The sequence below is a fragment of the Saccostrea cucullata genome, unplaced genomic scaffold (genome assembly GCF_032062105.1).
Source record: "Saccostrea cucullata isolate Sc308-1 unplaced genomic scaffold, CSIRO_AGI_Scuc_v1 ctg7460, whole genome shotgun sequence".
In the NCBI taxonomy this organism is placed as follows: domain Eukaryota; kingdom Metazoa; phylum Mollusca; class Bivalvia; order Ostreida; family Ostreidae; genus Saccostrea; species Saccostrea cuccullata.
In genome coordinates, this window is record NW_026927838.1 from 9,982 (window position 1) to 31,608 (window position 21,627).

At 40.0% G+C, this 21,627-nt stretch overlaps 2 protein-coding genes and 1 pseudogene across 2 annotated transcripts; all 3 read left to right on the top strand.

Annotated features, from left to right (window-relative positions):
- Nucleotides 1-9,839: 9,839 nt before the first annotated feature.
- On the top strand, nt 9,840-11,112 carry LOC134275635 (uncharacterized; annotated as a pseudogene).
- Nucleotides 11,113-15,644: 4,532 nt separating this feature from the next.
- On the top strand, nt 15,645-16,214 carry LOC134275636 (uncharacterized). Its single transcript, XM_062757903.1, has one exon. It carries the CDS (start codon nt 15,645-15,647, stop codon nt 16,212-16,214), a length of 570 nt encoding a protein of 189 aa, XP_062613887.1.
- An 80-nt stretch (nt 16,215-16,294) lies between these two features.
- On the top strand, nt 16,295-17,119 carry LOC134275637 (uncharacterized). Its single transcript, XM_062757904.1, has one exon. It carries the CDS (start codon nt 16,295-16,297, stop codon nt 17,117-17,119), a length of 825 nt encoding a protein of 274 aa, XP_062613888.1.
- The last annotated feature ends 4,508 nt before the right edge of the window (nt 17,120-21,627 follow it).

A 21,627-nucleotide genomic window follows, 5' to 3' on the forward strand; every position in this document is an offset into this window, starting at 1 on the left:
TTGTGAAACACTATGCGCCCGGCGGCAACAAATTTATAAAACATATTTTAAGCATAACGGTCACAGATAAGGTCACGAGGTCATTAATCTTGGTGTCATTTGAAAGAGCTTCATTAGTGGAGTATGCATACCAAATATGAAGTCTCTATCATTCATGGTTCAAAAGTTATGGCGAAAGTTCACAAAAGATATATTTTGCATATAAGACACAGTCAAGGTCACGAGATTATTGTCCTTGGTGTAATGTGAAAGGGCTTCATTAGTGGAGTATGCATGCTAAATATTAAGTCTTTATCTTATGTGGTTTAAAAGTTATGGCAAAGGTTAAAGCTTGCAATAAAACCTATTTTTAGCATACATGTCACAGTCAAGGTCACAAGGTCATTGACCTTGGTGTCATTTAAAAGAGCTTCATTAGTGGAGTAGGCATACAAAATATGAAGTCTCTATCATTCATGGTTCAAAAGTTATGGCAAAGGTTAAAGTTTGCAGACAAACAGACAGACAGACAGGACAAAAACAATATACGCCTCGGATCTTTCGATCCGGGCGCATAAAAATAACCTTTTCACTAGTCCAGAAAATGTAGGTCAGATTAATCATCTGAAGACAGCCGGTAGAATGCACCCTTAGATTTATAATTCATGCAAGTTTGGTTATTGAAGAGCTCAAAGTTACTTGGAAATGAATCCTGCACCAAAAACTTTAACCAGTTCACTCAACTGGAAAATATAGGTTAGATTCAGCATCCGAATCAAGTCGGGTAGTATGCATCCTAAGATGTACTATCCATGTAAGTTTGGTCATTATAGGGCTCAAGGTATCTTTGAAATGAAAATTGCACCAAAAACTTTAACCTGTTCACTCAACCGTAAAATGTAGGTCAGATTCAGCATCCGAAGCAAGTCGGGTAGTATGCATCCTAAGATGTTCAATACATAAAAGTTTGGTCATTATAGGGCTCATAGTATCTTTGAAATGAAAACTGCGCGAAAAACTTTAACCTGTTCATTCAACCGGAAAATGTAGGTCAGATTCAGCATCCGAAGCAAGTCGGGTAGTATGCATCCTAAGATGTATCATCCTTGCAAGTTTGGTCATTATAGGGCTCATAGTAACTTTGAAATGAAAACTGCACCAAAAACTTTAACCTGTTCACTCATTTGGAAAATGTAGGTCAGATTCAGCATCCGAAGCAAATCTGACAGTATGCATCCTAAGATGTATCATCCCTGCAAGTTTGGTCAACATAGGGCTTTTAGTTACTCGGAAATAAACCTACACCAAAAACTGCACCAAAAATGTTAACCTGCTCCAAAAACTTAACCTGGTCATTCCTTTGCTGAAATTGCAGCATCTGAAACTTTGAATGGTACAATGAAACCCAATAGAAACATCTTCCATGCATGTCTAATCAATATAGGACATAGAAGTACTTAAAAAGAAAACTGCTAAAAAAAATTTAACCATAACCCGGGACGCCGACACCGACGCCGTGGGTATCACATAAGTTCCCCCAACTTCGTTGAGGTGAGCTAAAAAGTGTTGTAAAATACCAGTATCCTATTTCAAACTCAATTCAACCGTACACCTTTAATGAAGCATTTGGTCAATTTGTATCAAATCACTTAATTGAAGGCTTGCGTTTGAATGTTAAAACTAATCGTACATTATAACATTTTTTTTTTTTAAATCTTGTTAACTCTCTAAATTCTCTATCTTGTTCTAATAAGCAATGTTAAGTGAAAGAAAAGGTGAGCAAGCTCACATACCCCACGTTCCCCTAAAACTCAAAGTACTGAAAATCCTGGAAAAAAAAGAAAGGAATCGGAATGTCCCGGTAATATGCTCATCTAAACATTGTGTCCTAAATATCTGCAAAGTTTGATGAAATTCTGTGCAGTGGTTTATGAGGTGTTGCACTGACAAACTGTTCATCTCTTTATTCAAGATATCCCAAAAAATCTAAGATGAAAAGTGTCAAGATTCCAAGAAAAATAATGGAATCGCTATTTCCTGGTAATATGCACATCTACATACTGTGTCCCAAATATCTGCACAGTTTGACTATATTCTGTGCAGCGGTTTAAGAGGAGTTGCGCTGACAAACTGTCCATCTCTATATTCAAGGTATGGCCAAAAATCTTTAGTTGAAAAGTGCGGAAATTTCCGGAGAAAATAGAGGAATCGGAATTTCCTGGTAATATGCACATCTATATATTGTGTCCTAAATATTTGCAAAGTTTGAGGAAATTCTGAGCAGAGGTTTATGAGGAGTTGCGCTGACAAAAAAACAGGACTGGCGGACTGACACTCTGACTGACGGACGGATGGGTCAAAAACATACTTCACGCAACTTGTTGCGTGGGTTATAATAAACTTAATTGAGCATAGAAATGTATGCACGTTTTGCAATACCGTTTAATAGTAAACGTAAAATAAGCCATAACAGTTTACATGTAATACTGGGTATATTAAGTACATTATCGAACTGGTCCTCTTTGAATTACTTCTCATTTCACTTAAGAATGTCGTACTTTAACTCTGAATTTAGACGTTCATAATGGAAATTTTCCAAAACATCAAAAGCGTTAAATTAATATAAGTGGCGTAATAGCGTAATTTTGTGCTAAAAAGGGGAAGAACTACGCCAAAAGCGGAAGGGTTGGCAGGTCTGCTTAAAGATCATCATAAGGGGATTTTTTCCAGACTTCTCCTTGCGGAAGAATGAGACTTTCTGTTCCAGCTGCTTAAAACATTGAAGCTCCTCAGGAAGACTGCTAACAAGAAATATTGCAATAAAATGGTTCCAAAACTGAAACGTGAACATGGAGAAAAAAGATACACGAACAACAAATGAATTCATAAACCAAAATTTTACACCTTCAATTCACGTTCAGACTTGAAAGCCCTATCCAAATTAGATAGGGTTTCGGTCCAGTTTTCTGCAATGTCCTCTTTTCTTTACATAAGGCTTCATGAGGAAAACCCTTTATCTACCATTGCAATACCCCCCCCCCCACGAATAAAAAGTGTAATAAAAATTGGTTAAAAATAATTCCCCCTCTTCTTTGGGTGGGGGGGGCGTGGGGAGGGGGTTAATTTTGGAGATACAAAGAACTTCATATTCATTGCCTGTCTTATAAAAAAATTAATTAACTATTCTGCTTTTCCAAGATCTGGAAGCTTTTTCAGCAGTTCTTTAAGGTTCCCAAAGTTAAGCACTGAAAATGGCTCGTTGTCATTAACATACGGGTGATGTTATGATAATATCCGTCCGTTGTCATTCAAAAAATATACACGATGCCTAAAAAATGACGTGTTGGACCAATTGTAAGAACAAATTTCAAGTTTTGGAAAAAGATACATTCAGTATTCCATCAAAAGATTGATGTATTTGATATCCATAATACTTTTTGAAAAGTTTCGGTTGGCGATCACATGTCTAAGTGTGAAGCTATGATCATAGGTGATAAATTATACATTTGTATGAACACAAATTAAGTTTAGGGAAAAACTTTTTAAACGCTTTAAAAATCAAGAATCAGTAGACGATGACATAAATACATTGTGCAAAAACAAAATGAAACGGTAGAAAACATTCTGTTTAGATTTCAACAAAGGACTTGTTATTCTGAGCTGCCAGATTGATTGATTAATTTTTATTGTTTGACGCCGATTCGGCAATATTTCAGCCATATTTCGGCGATAAAATTAAGTATGATCATTTTTGAATTTTTAGGGTTTCTTTGGCCGCCCCCAATGAGCCTACTCTTTTTTGAAAACCAGAGAAACGACCGTTTACTTGCCAAGGGAGTTGTTATCCTTGACACAGGGCACAATTTAACGTCCCATCCGACGGACTCAGAATTTAAAAATATATAAACAATTAAAGTGTATAATTCAAACAGTTATATATATATATATATATATATATATATATATATATATATATATATACAAGACTGTTTAGTCATATCATTTTAAATGTTGGCAGTAAAACTCATTTTCGTGTAAAAACTCTAAAATCGTATAAACAGATGTACTATTTAAACGAAGCAATTAAAACACTTCTTACACACTTAGCACTAACATCATCTTTGAGATTAACAGAATACATGCAACAACCACAAATGTTTGAACAGTTAAGGGAAGCAAAAAGTTTATGCCAGAGTGGGCAACGGGTTGTCAAAAACATTGGATCTTTATCAAACAAAAGAAGCAGGTTGGAATACTGCCATGGCTTGAATGTCCAAAACTTAACCGTTAACATGATACTGTACGTATACCCGGAGTTAAATGTTAGAATTTTTGCGAAAAAAGGAGATTGATATATTTTCATGCGTAAGCTTTTTTTCATGGTTAAAAAAATTATTTGGTTTTGTTTAAGGACACATAATCACCGACTCAGATTCCGCATATTTCCGGGAAAATAAATCTAGCGGGAAAAATGGATTATACATACATGTAGCAGGCATGCGACTTTGTTGACGAGAGTTTACTAACGTTCCTCAATTCAGTGATTTTGATGTTCTGGCATCCTTTCAACACTTATTTGAAAATTATTAAATCATTGATTTAGGATGTCCGGAAAAAAACGTTGATCATCTCACAGGAGTTCGCGTACCTATCAATTTTACCGAATTTTCAGTAAAAATTAAAAAAAAATACGTTATACCTATAATAATAACACAAGGAGTGCAACACATTTTAGGTCATCGGGGAACCCCTCGCTTAATTTCGAGGCCGTTGCTCAATCAATTTTCAATCGAAAATTATAAAACACAAACCAATCTTTTCGGAAGGGACCATTGTTGACCTTTCCCAATGACTTCGCTCAAACATTCGTTGACCGCAATGCCATAACGCGTTCATTTACCCAAAAGGAACAAAAAATAAACCAGAGACAAATCAGTAGATATTCAAGAAATGTTTTATACATTTTATTTATATTTCACAATAGACAAATGTTTTATATATTTTATTTATTTTTCACAATAGACAAACAGTACATGTACCAGTATCTAAAGGTAAAATCTTGATCTCTGGTAAATTTATATGATTTTCAATCACGAATTTTTTTTTTGGTTGTTCTTTTTGGGTAAATTGATCGCCCGTGACGTCACGTAATGGCGTCGCGGACAACTGTTGCACTCCTTGTGTTATTATTATGGGTATTACGTATTTTTTTTATTTACTGAAAATTTAGATAAAATTGATAGGTACGCGAATTCCTGTGATCATCTTTACGTTCACGTTTAAAATCCCTTCTAACACAGGCACAAGACGTTACTTATTTTTCCTTTAGTAAGAAATATTTATTAAATATATTCATTTGTAAATTCTTTCTATAATATAAACATACAGAGAGCAAACATCTTCAATTCTGTATTAAATTTGTCAGAGATCAATACACGACCATATCACATGGCGCAATATCAACCGGTACATAATATAAAATGACTTGCTTCCCCTACTTTTCATGTATAAAAAATTAACAGAACAAGTAAATTATTGATTTATTTACAATGTAAACAAGTATTTCATACCCTTTGGCGATTTATTTAACCTGTATACATAGAGAATATACCGATAGAAACTAGCCTTTTACAAGTTTTATGTCACTTTTGTCAGCTGCAAAATTAGGTCGGTGACTTCAACATGTATTTCCGTCTGAAAAATGATTGGTTTCATATGAGAATCATAGAAAAAGGGCATCATATGTGAATCATATGAAGCAAATCATATGATTTACATATGATCCACATATGTGAATCATATGAAAATAACTACATATGATTTTCATATGAATGATTTAAGTGTGTTTCAAGCCATTCACATATGAGAATCATATGAAAAGGACATCATTTGTAAATCATATGAAACACTTATGTGTGTTTCAAGCCATTTACATATGAGAATCATATGAAAAGGGGATTATATGTAAATCATATGAAACACTTATGTGTGTTCTCTTTCAATATTTTTCACATTCTTGTACACATTTAAAAATCAGATATTTCTGCTTTAGATGAAAATTTATTACATTGCAATGATCTATCTTCATTGGTTACATATTTTAAAATATCTAATAATGCTTACACAACTTTTTTGATAAAATTATTTTCATCAAGAGAAATAACTTAGGCCAAAAAAAAAATTAATATCTTGGTTCTCAGGCCCTCCCTCATCTCTTCCAAGGGTGCCTCATTGACCCTTTTTATTGCTAAATCAATAAAATAAAAAAATAAATCACCTCCCTCATCATTTTCTTAGGTTTTGTACAATGTAAAAAGCTGCCTCATCATGTTTTAGGGGCAATAAAAAAGAAAAAAAAATGCCTCCTTCCCTCATCATATTTCTTGAAAAAAGGCCTGAGAACCAAGAAATTAATTTTTTATGGCCTTATTTTTCACAGTGTACATTCTAAACAAGAGAATATACAAACAAGTCAGTAGCATTTGTCGATACATGTATTTAACATATTCTAAAATGAGTACAAATTATAAGATTTTGCTTTAACCAATTGTTTGCTACAAATACCGTATAAGTAGAATTTTTAGCAAGTATTTAATTTTGGCATTATTAGCGAGGGTGCTGACATCGCTAAAGTTGAACATCGCTAAAAATTAGTTGCGTATTATTTGTAATAGCTTCTTTAGTTCGCATTTTAGAAATCGCTAAAATTACTGCTCGCTAAAAATAAACCACTCGATTTTAGGTAGAAATCGCTAAATATGCGTCTTGCTAAAATTTCCACTTATACAGTACTTTACTGTACTTAATCTATTTACCTGAGCAACATCCAAATAAATTCAGATCTTAAAATAATCAAGTAACTGAACTTTCAACAAAAACACGGATATGGAAATATACCACAGTTGATTTCTTTGCCATTTCTGCAGAGTAAATGTGCAAGAAGTGTGTTGGGTATACGTTCTTAAATACGTCAAAGGACGGTATATTTTCCACAAGGATGTTGGATACAACCTGTATCATATCTTTTCTCAAAGTGTAGTTGTCTTCAACAGTTGGGAGAAATTCACTGTTTTGAACATTCAACAAATCTCCAACAGGTTAATCAGACAAATGTTCACAATTAACCCGATCTACCAAGGCCATAATTTGTGTGAAATGCCTAGAAATGTTCTGATGTTCTTGTGTCATTTCTCGAACTCGGATATGAAAATCTAAATTATCAAGATTAAATCTGTAACATAGAGGTGCATTGTTTCTTTCAGGCTCTGCATTATACACTGCATACGAATGTTCCTTCATTCTACCCATAAGTTTCTTTTCAACACCAAAAGTAGCATATGTGTGCTCAGCTTCAATCACTTCATCAACACAGCTGGATCTATTACTTGCTATAAAGTCTTTCAAACTGCTCTGATATGTCTTCATGAGATTCTCATTCTGTGCTTCAGCAATGTTTAACTTTGCATTCATTGTCGCATGTGAAACGGAGAATCCCAATCTCGCTAACACCGAGAATCCATCTTTTTGTAGCTGATTATTATACATGGCTATGGCAACAGAATGTTGAAGGGAATTGAGAACTCTTGATCTCCCCTGCATTAGAACGCAAAAAGCTGAAGTAACTTTTACACAATCATATGTTTTGCTGTACTTTGATGTAGCTGCCTGCGAGGCAAAAGACCATAAGAAAGGTGCATGGATTTTGAAGTCTTCCTGAATTTTTTTCAAGTCAAAGCTTTCCAGATCACTAGTATCTGTCTTCTGCAATTGTAGCTCAAGATCACGTTTGGAAAGGATAGAACACTCTTTATTTATCACATTTTGAATCTCTCTTTTTACTTTTTCTTTGACTGTAGCATTAGAGGAATTCAAGAGTAATGTTAATGCTTTTCTGATATACCATTGGCTAAGGCTGTTGTGACAGGAAGAAGTTGCTCAACAAGTTGAGCAGAACGAAATGATACAGTGTGTTTCAGTTTTGAAATTTGCACAGTCTTTAGTTCTCATGTTTTTTTGCATCTGAGAGGTGACAGACGCACAGCAAGACTATCTGTGTCTTTTGTAGAAGGACATGGAAACAAAGACCTTGTTAATAACTTACTCGTACTTGGTGTCGGTGGTTTGGATATTTTTTTAAGAGAACCTGAAAAAAAAAACATCTTTCATTGTGTGGAGGGGGTCATTTATAGTTATCAAGACTGGTAAATATACTAGATTTAGTTACTTAGCTTTAATTACCTACATAGCTTTATTAACCTACCTGAAATAACTTTACTAGCTACTAATTCAAACTATTTCGTAAATTAGCATTTTTTGCTGGATGTGCATAATACTGCACTTTGATGCAGTGATACTTTTTAGATATATAGGCAATATAGCTAAATGTACTTGACCTTGTTATCATTTATTAATGGTACATCATATCCAAATATTTAAGAACGAAGTACATGATACATTCATTAAACAGGATATCTTTACTCTACCTTTGCTTCTAGATGGCAAGTCGAGACCATGCACAGGAGTCTGAAGTTTTAATCGTCAAAAAAAAAAAAAAAAAATCCGGAAAATAATTTTCCTACCCTTAACTAAAAAAACCCCAGGATGGCAACGTGTTTTGGGGGGACCCACCTAAACAAATAGATCTGGGCTTGGTCGGAAAAATCTCGCAATTAATTTAGTATCCGGAGTGTTTGTGCTATTTAATCAAGTTAAGAAATCAAATCTGCTTGACGACTACGGGCTGTTCATGGCCTTTTTTCCAGTTTGACAGCTCATCCTGGACTCCATGCCACTAAACCGGAAGTGAACTCCGAGGTGAATATATGACGTAATTGAAGAAAAGAACCAAAAAATGCATGTAAAACTTCATGTACAATTTTATGTTACCATACGTGATCAATAAAAAGATATATTTTTCAAACAAAATAATGCTTTATAAGGGCGCTTAGTCTAACTGTCTGGCTCTTTGTCGACATGGCTTTTCAGTGATTTAAATTTGGCGCTTGTAAAAACTGAATTATCTGTCCTTGGTACACATCGTCATACAAGTAAGAAAAAGAATAAATAACTTTTTAAAGTTCTCTTAAATATATTTAAAATAACTGAATAAAATTACGTTGAACAATTATTTATTTTATTTCATTTGAACAAGTTTTTATAAACGTCAAATATACACTGCGAGATTCTCTTCCGGTTTAGTGGCATGGAGTCCAGGATGAGCTGTCAAAGTGGAAAAGGGGCTAGGAACGGCCCGTAGTCGTCAAGCAGATTGAATTTTTCACATTAAATAAATAACAAAAACGCTCCGGAAACTGAATTTGTCGCGAGATTTTTCTGGCCAAGCCCAGATCTACTTGTTTAGGTGAGTCCCCCCAAAACACGTTGCCATCCTGGGGTTTTTTTAGTTAAGGGTAGGAAAATTTTTTTCCGGATTTTTTTTTTTTTTGACGATAGAAACTTCAGACTCCTGTGGACCATGTGACGCTGAAGTCAGTGATGACACCGGTGTGGATTTCTGATCCCGAAACTTTGGCATTGTAGGGGTTTGGTTTCCATGAATATTGCGCTTTTTCACACTAATGACTCTAAACTTTTGAGAGGTTGACATAAGCTTGTCATGTAACTGCGTGAGCCTGCTGTCAATATCTTTAATCCTTTGCAGCATTTTGTAGCAGGATATACAGGCGAATGTTCCTACATTCTCTTCGATGCTAAGATCTTTCTTTAAAAATTTCACTGTCAATTCAAAGGCTGCGCCTTTACTTTTATCTACTTTAATTATATAATACCTCTGTCTGTTTTTTAAACTGCAAAACACGCACACATCTTTGTTTAAAAAGAAAATTCGTTCGTGAATTTTCATGGGAGTCGCCATCTTGCCAAAGCGACCTCTACCTGTTACAAAAATTAAACAGGAATCAGACCTGACTCTCGCTCGGACAAAGTCTCGAGAGCGAGAGTCTGGTGTAAACGAGACTAATTGAAATATGGTGTAAAGTTTATGACACTCTCCCCATTATTACAGCTCAAGTATGCAGTGACTTGACGTCATTTTCAATTATGACGTCATACATTTGTAGTTCAGAGAAGTACATGCAGAGAGTACACTACGATATTCTCTGGGAATCCTTATCGTACCTGCGGGAGTCCTCAATCAAATCAGTTCTGACAGTTCGTGGAGAAGTTATCAAGGTAAGATAATTATAATATATATATATATATCGAAAATGCATTGTCTCCCTTTTATTTCCTAACCATTTTACCAAAGACCTTCATACTGACCACTTTAATATCATGGAATGGTTAATTGAGCATGTATATTTCTTGACACAGGACGAGGCCATTAAAACAGTGCCGGTCAGTAAAGTAGAGACCAAAATCAGGAACCTCGCTCTTCAAGAAAATGAAACCCAAGTAGAGCTGACCCTTTGGAGGGAATTAGTTAACCAAACAATCACCATCGGAGATTACATTGAAGTGTCACATTGCGTAGTTGCAGAATGGCAAAAAAGAAAAACTCTAAACTCCACCAGAATCACAACAATTAAGATACTTACTCTGAACAAATCAAAACATTTTCATTTTAAAATTATCATTTTTAAAAGCCAAATATACTAACAGATCAATTAATGCCGAAAATTAAACTCATAGTGAGCACAAATTTCTCCCCTTAACCAACTTGTTACAAGAATGGCTTTATATGATACCCTTCAGGTCTGATTTTCATCTCTTCTTTTAATGAATTCAGTAATTTTTACAATGCTAATGAAAACAATGCCTTTAATATATTTTTTTGATTCCTTGGTTAATGAATAATAAAAACTGATTAATACAAGTTGTTCATTTCGATGTTAAATTCTCACTCTTGTCCACAGAAAACAGAACTTCGTGAAAGACAGGTCATTGGACAAGTTGAAGCACTTTCCTTTGGGGACTCCACATGTGAAATCTGCCTGCTTGAAGATACTGTTTATAAGGATTATGTTGTAGACAGTATGATTAGAGCACAGCTGCAAAGACATGGCGATGTGTCACAATGATCCAATGAACAGATGGAAGACCTAATTGTGCAAATGTTGCCATTCCCAGTGACTTACCACCATTGGAATGACTATGCAAAGCATTGAACTTTAAGGTCCTATTGCACATAGAATACTGCTGAAAGACAAACTTGCATAATGTCCAAATACTCCAGTGAAAAAGTTTTCCTGTTTCATAAGATATGATCTCCATTATTGTAAAAAAACATTCAAAATCAGTAATGACAGAATTTATCTCATTTCAGGTGCAAATTATGTACACATGTTTTCTATATTTTGATGTATACCTGCAGATATTTTTGAATTCCATCACACATGTGAAACTTCATCAGACAAAAGTTATTTTCAACTAGGATACTTATTGTTCATAGAACAATAAGAGGTCTTTCCACCTTTTTAAATTTCTTATAGTTTTATATTTTACACTATAAATTTAATTTTAAGGGAAATGGCTTGAAAAAAAAATGAAAATGTAAAAAAAAATTTTTTTTAAAAATGACCTTAACCTTTGACCTTGAAAAAATTTTCAAGGTCAAAGGTCAAGGGACACATTGCAATTAACCCCATGCTTCTACCATTTATAGTTTTCAAGATATAAGGTTTAATAGTAAGTATAAAGAAGTTAAAGGGCAATAACTCATATAAGGGGTCATTAGATCCTTTAGTACTTATACAATGAAGGTGTGCCTAAAGACCCTTAAGACATAAGTGAAGGTTTCATGCCTCTACTCTCTACAGTTTTGAAGTAGTAGTGATAACAATGTTTTTCGCATAAGGGGCAATAACTTTTGATAGAGTCTATCTTGGGGAACAAGAATGAAATCTCTGAAATAGTTTTAAGTGTACATATTAATGATGCAAAGACTGATTGCATATGTTAAAAGACAAAGGATAGATAAAAAGAGCTTAATTTCTCATTTTTGCAATGACCTTGACCTTGACAAAATATTCAAGGTCAAAGGTCATGAGTCACAATGCAGTTGGCCCCATGCTTCTACCATTTATAGTTTTCAAGATACAAGGTTTAATAGTAAGTATAAAGAAGTTAAAGGGCAATAATTCATACAAGGGGTCATCAGATTCTTTTGCACCTATACAGTGAAGTTAGGTCTAAAGACCCTTAAGACATTAGTGAAGGTTTGGTGTCTCTACAGTCTAAAGTTTCGGAGGAGTAGCGATAACAAGGTTTTTCGCAAAAGGGGCAATAACTTTTAAATGGGTTCATGTTAGGGGACAAGAATAAAATCTTTGAAACAGTTTTAAAAGTACATATTAATGATGCATAGACATTAAGTATATGTTAAAAGACAAAAGAGATATAAAAAGAGCTAAATTTCTCAGTTTTGGAATGACCTTGACCTTTGACCTTTCCATAAATTTCAAGACCAAAGGTCAATGAATCTTATGCATTTGGTCCCATGTCTCTACGTCTTCTTGTTTTGAAAATTTTTAATTATTTGTAAAATTCTAAAACTTCCAGGGGCAATAACTTATTGAAGGGGTCAATGAATACTTTCGCAATGAATCAATGAAGTGTCTACTAAATTAGTCGAAGACATTAGTGAAGGTTTCATTTCTCTACGGTTTATGGTTTCGGAGGAGTAGCGATAACAAGCTTTTTTGCGAAAGGGGTAATAACTCCGAAAGGGGTCATAGTTTATATACGCAGGGTCAACTGCGAAAATCTTTTACGGAGTACATTCTTATGAATTGAAAATCTTTACGATAAATCTTGAAACTCAAAATCACACGGCGGAAAAATAATAAAAAATAATAAGAAAAAGGAAAAAAAGAAACAGAAGGAAATCAATAGGTCTTTCCACAGAAAGGTGGAAAGACCTAATTACATTTCTTATAAACAATAACAGCATGTACATTTTTATCATTTTTGTAAATAGTGCTATCTTTTCATGCACACTGCTAACCATTTAGATTTGACTTTTAATGCTTATATTTTAACATTTCTGTTTACTGTTTATATAGCGACCGTAATATGCCAAAACAGTTACACATGTATCTCTTACATTTTGTGCAATCTTATATCGTTAGTCTCCATCAACATTAATATAGGGAAGTTGTCTTGGATCCCCAGCTGTATAAAGTTTTAAAATGAATTTGTGTACGGTTGTAACGCAGGCGCGGATCCAGAATTTTTTTCCAAGGGGGGGGGGGTCCACCACAGTGAGAAAAAAATCCAACCTAGAAAATCTTGACAAGCAAAAAAAATCCATAACTCGCGCAAACGTCAAACACATTTATACCCTTCTGCGTTTTTCAAGGGGGACCAAGATATTTTTTTGGGCTTTAGTAAATACATATAATAACCTTGCAAATTCCAGGGAGGGTCCTGACCCCCCAAACCCCCTTCTAAATCCGCGCATGTAACAAATTACAGAGTTTTACTGTATTGATTATTATTTGATAATTTAAATTTTCCTTAATGTTTAAATTCGTATGGTATTAGGCAAGTAGAAAGTAACATTTACTGACAAGTCTTACTTAAATTTAACGTATTATGTACAAAAGGATTAAATTTTTATTAATATTGAGCCATGTAGAAGTGAAAAAAATCTTTCAGATTATTTCATATGTAAATCTGCGAGGGTTCCCGTAAACCAGATTTTATTTGCCTGTGTAGTGTATTGGGGGGGGGGGGGTGTTTATTTTTATATTTCAGATCGAGCTCAAGTAATTATTCCCTCTCTTCCGGAAAAGTTCCACGAGGTCCAGGCCAACATTTGATAGTCTTGAATATTTGTAAGTTAAATCAAAGGTTGTTTTTGTCAATACACATATTAATTTACCTAAAGTGATTTGTCTCATTACTATTTTTCTGGAAATCACTTTATTGGCGTCGCCGGTAGGATAGTCGGCGGTCAATTTAGACCGAAGCGGTGTTCAGGGGACTCCGCGCGGTTTGGCCACAGTGAATTAATTCTTTGGTAGAATAAAATCGGTAATTTTTTGTGCAATTTTTGTTAGGTCTAATCAAATTTATGTAGGATAGTACATATATGTGATTGCAATTTAATGGGTTCTCTGTTGACCTGATATTTTGCTAGGTTTTTTGTGATATTACAGTCGCAGTCTGATATCGGAGTGGTTAATGGTGCTCGATTAGGGTGGTAGAGAGAAGGGGAAATATATTATACATACATATACCAGTATATGCGAACGGCAATGGTTTTTTGATCGGGGTAGGGGGGTCCCGCATTCATGAGTGGCAGGGGTGTCCTTAGGGGTGAAGAAACTAGACCGGGTGGTTTAGAAGGAGCCCCGGGGCAGGATGTCAATACACAGGGAGACTCTCAGCCTGACAGGGTGGATCATTTATTCGGTCTGATAACCCCCTTTAGACCACCGGTGTTTAGTACGCCAGGTGTCAGATGGAGCGAGGATAGCACTGTAATCGGGGAGGTTGATATGTCCCTCACCCCGGGGAAGACGGATAGGCCAAGTACAAATACAACCCCTGAGAGGGGGGGTCACGGGGGATGAACCACACCCAGTCTTGGGGTCTGTACCAAGCAATGATCAGGTGGCGACCTGGTTGAAAGAGGTTCAGACCCAATTAAGCCAACTAACACAGATATTTGTTGGGAAATCAGGGTCCACGGAGGTAGCTTCTCCCAGGGATCCAGTTCCAGGGAGGAGAGCCCTAGCAATATGGTGAGCGGGTCCAACACAACCACTATGAGTAGTCAAATAGGGGGTACTGGTTCAGGAGTTCACACATTTGTGACTAGTATTCCAAGCAACACTCAAGTCACTCCCACTAATAGTCATGTAGCTTTCTTACAGGGGGGTCAACCCGAGTCAGAACAGGGAATTAAAGTGGGTCGCACTAATGTTCATGCATTCAGTGAATATGGGGATACCCCAGGGGTAGTGTTTCCCAGTCAGGTGAGTCAGGGGAATGGGGTTAGGAATCCCTCAGAGGTGCATAGTGGAGAAGCACTGTTGCGAAGAAGTAAGGGGGTGGTGCCGTGGGGGGAGCCTTTGTATAGCAGTCCAGATGCATCATATTCCATGGGCCATGGCGAACATATGCCTCAGAGGGCATATGTACCGGCATGTATGGAATCCCCCGGGACCCAAAGCCACTCATGTTCACTCATCTCGGGACAGGGGTATCATAGAGGCCAATCGAGTAGTGGGCCTATACCAGTTGTCAATTTTTCCAGTCCAGCAACTGGGCTTGGGTTGTTTGGTAGTGAGGTTCCATCAGTGCCCCCATCAGTTAGGGAAAGTTCGTCCCTCGGGACTTATGACAGGTTTTCAGAGTCTTAAATACACTGGTGGCCTTGAGTGGGGTTTGTTCTATGCAAAATTTAGAACTTTGGCTCGTTATTATGGATGGGATGACGATGATAGCCTATTGGCTCCCAGTGTCTCAGTAGAGGGACCAGCACTGAGATATTTCCACTTGTTCTCTTCACGGGGTGAGCATATGACATTCAATGAAGTAGCCTCTCGATTTGAGCAACGGTTCGGCAAGAGTACGTTGCAGGCCGCGTCGCAAGTGGAGTTTAACTCCATGACTCAAGGGACGGATGAGAGCCTAGAGCAGTACGGGCGAGAGTCCCGGGACAAGTGCTCCAAGAGCAAGCCGTGCTGCGGTTTGCGATGGGCTGCCTCGACGTGCGCGCAGGCAGAAGGCTGATCGACAGCCCCCCTGTCAATATCCATGAGGCCGTACTCCGAATTAAGACATACCAACTTAGTCGCCAAGCCTTAGCCCACCGACGAAAAGGGGTGCGCTCCGTACCTGGTGAGAGCCAGTCATCCGGTGGGGAGCCATCAAAATCTCCATCCCCCCGTAGAGCTACGTATGAAGGTCGCGACCAAGAAAGATCACCTAGATCTGAGCAGAGTTCGCGTGGTAGGTCAGGGCGAGGTCAAGGGGCCGGAGCTACTCAGGGTCGAAGGGGAAGTTCTTCCCCCAGCCCATGGCGGTGTCCGCAGGAGTCTGGCCAATGTTTTGAGTGTCATGAAGTAGGGCACTTCCGCCGTGAGTGTCCAAATCGACACAGATCCGGGTCGCCAGCTCCTTCAAATTCGCGCCAAGACAAGGAGCCTGAGGGCAAACATGTGCGTTTCTCAAAATCCCCAACTGTGGGGGCAGCGACGAGTTATACCTTCAGTGAGATCTGGGGGGTTAAGGTGCGTAGAAAGTGCGGTGGCGAGTACCCATAGTAGTGAATGGCCTTAAAGTAAGCGCGGTTGTTGACACGGCGGCCGAAATAACCCTGATATCACAAAGGGTCTATGAACAAATGTCTCCGCCTCCAAAAATCCTTTCCAACATCGACGTCAACCTTGCTGGAGGTGGGGCCACCATGTCAGTAGGCCTTTTGGGTCCTCTGAACATTGAGATAGGGGACATGCGTCTTAGGCATCCGGTGTATATGGCACCCCTACAGGACGATATGCTCATTGGCATCGACTTTATGCAGGAAAATGAAGTGCAGTTGCATTGCGGAGCTGGTGAACTAAGGGTAGGGGGCAGCATGACTATACAAGCTATGCATAAGGCTAACACAAACTCAGTTCAGGGTGTCACAGTCCGGCGAGTACGTTTACCTCCTTTGTCTGTGGGGGTTATCGATTGCAATATAGAGAAGGAGCTACCTGATTTCATCCTAGAACCGACAAATAACTTCCCGGTCGGTGTCTCCCCATCCCGCACATTCAACCAGACGGGGAATAAGGGAAAATTATGTCTCATAAACATGACTCCGCGAAGTCATATTTTTCGCGCAGGAGAACCGCTGGCCACAGCTTTACCTGCACATGAGGTGGGGCAACCATCCACATCTGTGCGACAGGTGAGTTCAGAGGGCCAGATAGAGTCCCAGTCACATATTCAGACTCTGTTGGAAGATATCCGCACTCATGCCCCACCCGAGGTGCGGGAGGAGGCATTACAATTGATCAATGAGTATGCCGATGTCTTCGCCACAAGTGACTTAGATTTGGGGAATTTCGATGCCTTAGAGCACCGGATCGAAACTGGAACCGCGCGACCTGTGAAGCAAAGGATGCGACGCACACCTGCCGTTTTCCAGGGGGAAGAAGAGGGCACCTGGATAAGATGTTAGCAGCAGGGGTAATACAGCCTTCAAATTCAGACTGGGCTGCCGCCCCCGTTTTAGTTAGAAAAAAAGATGGCAGTGTACGGTGGTGCGTTGACTACCGAGCTCTAAATAAAGTTACGGTTAAGGATACTTACCCGCTACCTCTCATCGAAGAGTGTCTTGACACACTAGCGGGTAATCAGTGGTTCTCGAAGCTCGACGCCAATGCCGCTTATTGGCAGATTAAGGTCGCTTCCGAAGACCGAAAGAAGACGGCCTTTATAACCAAGCACGGACTGTTTGAATTTACTCATATGGAGTTTGGATTACCCCCGCGACCTTTGTCAGAGCAATCAACCTTGTCTTGCAGAGGTTGAATTGGAAGATTGCTCTTGCCTTCCTGGATGACATTCTCATCCTGGGAGCCTCACCAAGCGCACACCTGGATAACATGCGTCAAGTGTTTTCTATGGGTTGAAGTTCAAGCCGAAAAAATGCGAGTTTTTTTAGACAGAAGGTCGAATTCTTGGGACGACCAATTAGCTTGGATGGGGTAGAAATGGGCGACCAGTATATTGAAGCCGTTCGTGATTGGCCAGTGCCAACGAACACTAAATCAGTTGAGAGGTTTCTAGGCTTCGCGAATTATCATAGGAATTTTATTTCCCATTTCTCCGAAATCGCCGGCCCTCTGTATGCGGTAACTGGCAAGGCTTCTTTTCGATGGGAAAAAGAGCAGAAACAGGCTTTTAGGGAGCTGGTTGCGCGTCTTACCAGTCCGCCTGATCTTGCGATCCCCACGAGTAGTGGGCAATTCATCCTCGACACGGACGTTTCGGACCTCGCGGTTGGGGGAGAGTTAAGTCAGATTCAGGATGGATGCGAGCGAACAAAAGGTTACGCAAGCGCTGTGCTCTCTGCCGAGCAACGTCGATATTGCACTACACGCAAATAACTCTTGGCGGTTGTAAAATTCACAAGGCAATTCCGCCATTACCTTCTGGGACGGGAGTGTATAGTGCGAACGGATCACCATAGCCTGACCTGGCTAGTTAACTTTCACCATCCGGAGGGCCAAATAGCAAGGTGGCTTGAGGAGCTAAGTCAATATGACATGAACATTGTCCATCGTGCAGGCAAGAAACACACGAACGCTGACGCACTCTCAAGAGAAATAGTTCAGCCCTGCAAAGTCTTAGGAAGGTCTGTTCGTCTCGAAGACCTGCCTTGTGGGGGGTGCCGTTACTGTCGGCGCGCCCAAGAGCGATGGTATGATTTCTTCGAGGAGAGAGATGATGTGGTAACGCTTACCTCGTTGTTCTCTGAAAGCAAAAGCCCTGATAACTCTACGTCCGCAACCAAGATGGAAATTGGCTCTCTAGCTCCAGCGGTGCAAGGATTCATTATAGCTGGGCCGCTTGAGTGTACTACCCCAGATGTTAATCCTGAAGATATTCGGTTACCGCAAATATGCATGACTATTGCCCGTGACGCTCCATCAGCCCCGCAGTGTTGGGTTGAGGGGTCCATTCAGGAGGACAATCTCACAGTGCAGCAGTTGTCAGGGGACGCGACAGGTATATCGTTGGCATCCTACAGCTCGGAGGAGATAGCAGCGGGGCAGCGCGATGACCCTGCTTTACGTTATCTCATGGAATTTCTAAAATCTGGGTCAAAACCAACAGAAAGCGAGTTACTCTTGTCAGGGCCTGAGGAAAAATGCTACTATTTTGAAAGGGACCAATTTAAACTGGACAATGATGGTGTGATATGGAGAGTGGATACATCTGACCCAGATCGACTTTTAGTCCCTAGGAGTTTGCGGAAGGAGGTTTTGTCCATAGTGCACGACATCCCAAGCTCAGGGCACCAAGGGGAGCAGTGCACGAAGGCAAAGGCCAGAGAGAACGTCTACTGGTGGAGAATGGGTTCAGAAATAAAAACGTATGTGCTTACGTGTGACACCTGCTGTCGAAACAAGCGTGGCTCTTTGCCTTCGCGAGCTGGACTCAAACGTTACCAGGCTGGGAGTCCAATGGAGAAGGTGCATTTAGACTTCCTGGGGCAACTCCCTCGCACCAATTTGGGGAATGAGTACATACTCATGATGGTGGATAGTTTCACTAAGTGGGTGGAGTGCGTTCCTCTACCGTCCCAGACCGCAGAAGTGACTGCCAGAGCGGCAATAAACAAATTCTTTGTGCGTTTTGTTTACCCCTTTGAAATTTTCACTGACCAGGGCCGTAACTTTGAAAGTGAGCTATTCAGAAGGGTCTGTGATCTACTTGATACACACAAGTCACGGACCACGCCATATAGACCGTCGGGTAATGGCCAAGTGGAGCGGTATAACCGCACCCTAATGGATGCAGTTAGATGTTATGTTGACAATGACCCAAAGGCCTGAGACGCTCACTTGGACCTGTTAGCTGGGACAATGCGCTCGGCAGTTAACCGTCATACTGGGCATACACCTAATCATCTAATGCTCGGACGAGAAGTGAACAGTCCAGCCAGTCTCATGTTTAAACCTCCCCCAGGGGAGCCTTTACAAAATGGGGGGGAGGGGGTTGTTGACAAATATGTGGCTGGGCTTGAGGAGTCTCTCAGATTATCTCATGAAGTGGCACGAGAAAAATTGCGGACAGCCCAAAAGACCATGAAAAGGGATTATGACCATCTCCGTGAGAGGAAATACAAGGTCGGGGATTTGGTGTACTGGAGGCGGAATGCTGAAAAGAAGGTTGAGTCTGTTTGGCTGGGTCCGGGAGTGGTATTGGAAGTCAAATCAGACACAATCTACTCAATCCGCACTCGTCGGGATGTTATTGTCATGCACCATGACAAACTCAAGGCTTGTAATGCGCGCCAAATCCCAAAATGGATTAAAGATTACAAGGGACGTGAGGAGTAGGAGTCGATAACTCATGAAACTCATAATCAACCTTTGACCCAGAACCTCAAACCCTCGGAAAAACCGAAGCAAAGCAAGGCGGATACAAGTGGAGATGCGCCTTATTTGAGGACCCGAAGTTGATCTGGCACAAGTCAGGGGCAACCGAGCTCGTCGATTAGACCCCAGGCTTAGGTGGACCAGGGGCAAAAACGGTATCGGGCAAAATCCAAGCGATATCAGTACTGTGTCTGTAAGACCACAAACCCCCGCGGTTTCATGGTACAGTGTGATACTTGCAAAGACTTGTTTCACCCAGGTTGCGTGGGAGGGACAGAAGCAACAATAAAACAGATGGCAATTTATCACTGCCCCGATTGCAAGTTGGTAGGGGTGTAGGGCTAGACGGAGTGGGTCTCCAAGCGGGGGGTGATTTTACAGGGGAAATAGGTAGCACCATAAGTACCCCGCTGTAGAAGCGGGGTTACCATGTCATTAAATTTGTTTTTTTATATGTTTCAGGAGTGGTAAAAGATCATGGAAGATGAGCTGCAGCTGTTTGCCGAGAGTTGGTCTGAGGGGACTGGAGAGTCGGAGGACCAGCCTGGAGCTGACCGAGCAGACGAGCAGCCTGCTCAGTCATCACCACCTTCCCGCCGACCTCGTAGACGGCGTCCTGGTCAGCGGGGCATCCGGCATTGTTTGGTGGAAGATTGTCCCACCACTTTCACAAGTGCCGGACCTGTGGCGCGGCATGTTCTTGATGTGCATTGCCCAGTGGGGATAGAACAACCTGTCAGAATGGTTCAATTCTTAAGGACCATTGCCCGCTCGCTCCATCTACCCCAAGAGGGCAGGAATGATGAGCGGGCACTAAATGAGATTAGAGCCGTTGTCCAGAGAGGCTTTAAGCCTTTGTAGTGGAGTTTTGGGGCCAGATGGCATGACCTGGCTAATGAACTGGCAGAGTATCTGGGGGTGGTCCCCCTAACTCCGCAGGATTTGGAGAGGGTGCGGCAGGACCTCATCGTACATATGGGGATGCTGGCCAGTAGTATAACGGGCCTAGATGGCCGGGTCAACTGAGTGCACTTTTGGGGCTGGGGGGATAGCCGGGTCAAGCGAGTGCAGCCCCTGGGGGAGGATAGCCGGGTCAAGGGAGTGCAGCCCCTGTGGGGGGATAGGTGGGTCAAGGGAGTGCAGCCCCTGTGGGGGATAGCCGGGTCAATTCAGTACATATAATCCCCCTAAATACGGGGGTCTGTTTACACTGTGTTTACATTATACACTATACGCTGCTGCTACTACCATTCATAACGCTGCTACTACGATTTTGGCAAATACTCAAGAATTTGATTATGACGTCACTCATTCACAGTGATTTTCCGAAAACTGAAAAAAAAACAATAACACACAATAGAAACAAGAACACAGATTTTATTCAAGTAAAAAAATACAACAATTTACTTTTTCTTCTTCTGGGCCTTATCGGTCATCAGGGATAGTTTCCTCTTGTGAGTAGTGCTGGGTCCTGGATTTTCTCTGTTGTGTTCCTTTTTCTCTTTTTTGTCTCCTTCTTTCACTGGAGGTTTGGTCTGGTGGGTCCCTGAGATCTTGGGTTCCTGAGGCTTTTTCTCCA

Excerpts from the sequence above, each read along its gene's own strand:
- LOC134275636 (XM_062757903.1), top strand. The coding sequence starts at position 15,645 with ATGGGCTGCCTCGACGTGCGCGCAGGCAGAAGGCTGATCGACAGCCCC.
- LOC134275637 (XM_062757904.1), top strand. The coding sequence starts at position 16,295 with ATGTCTCCGCCTCCAAAAATCCTTTCCAACATCGACGTCAACCTTGCT.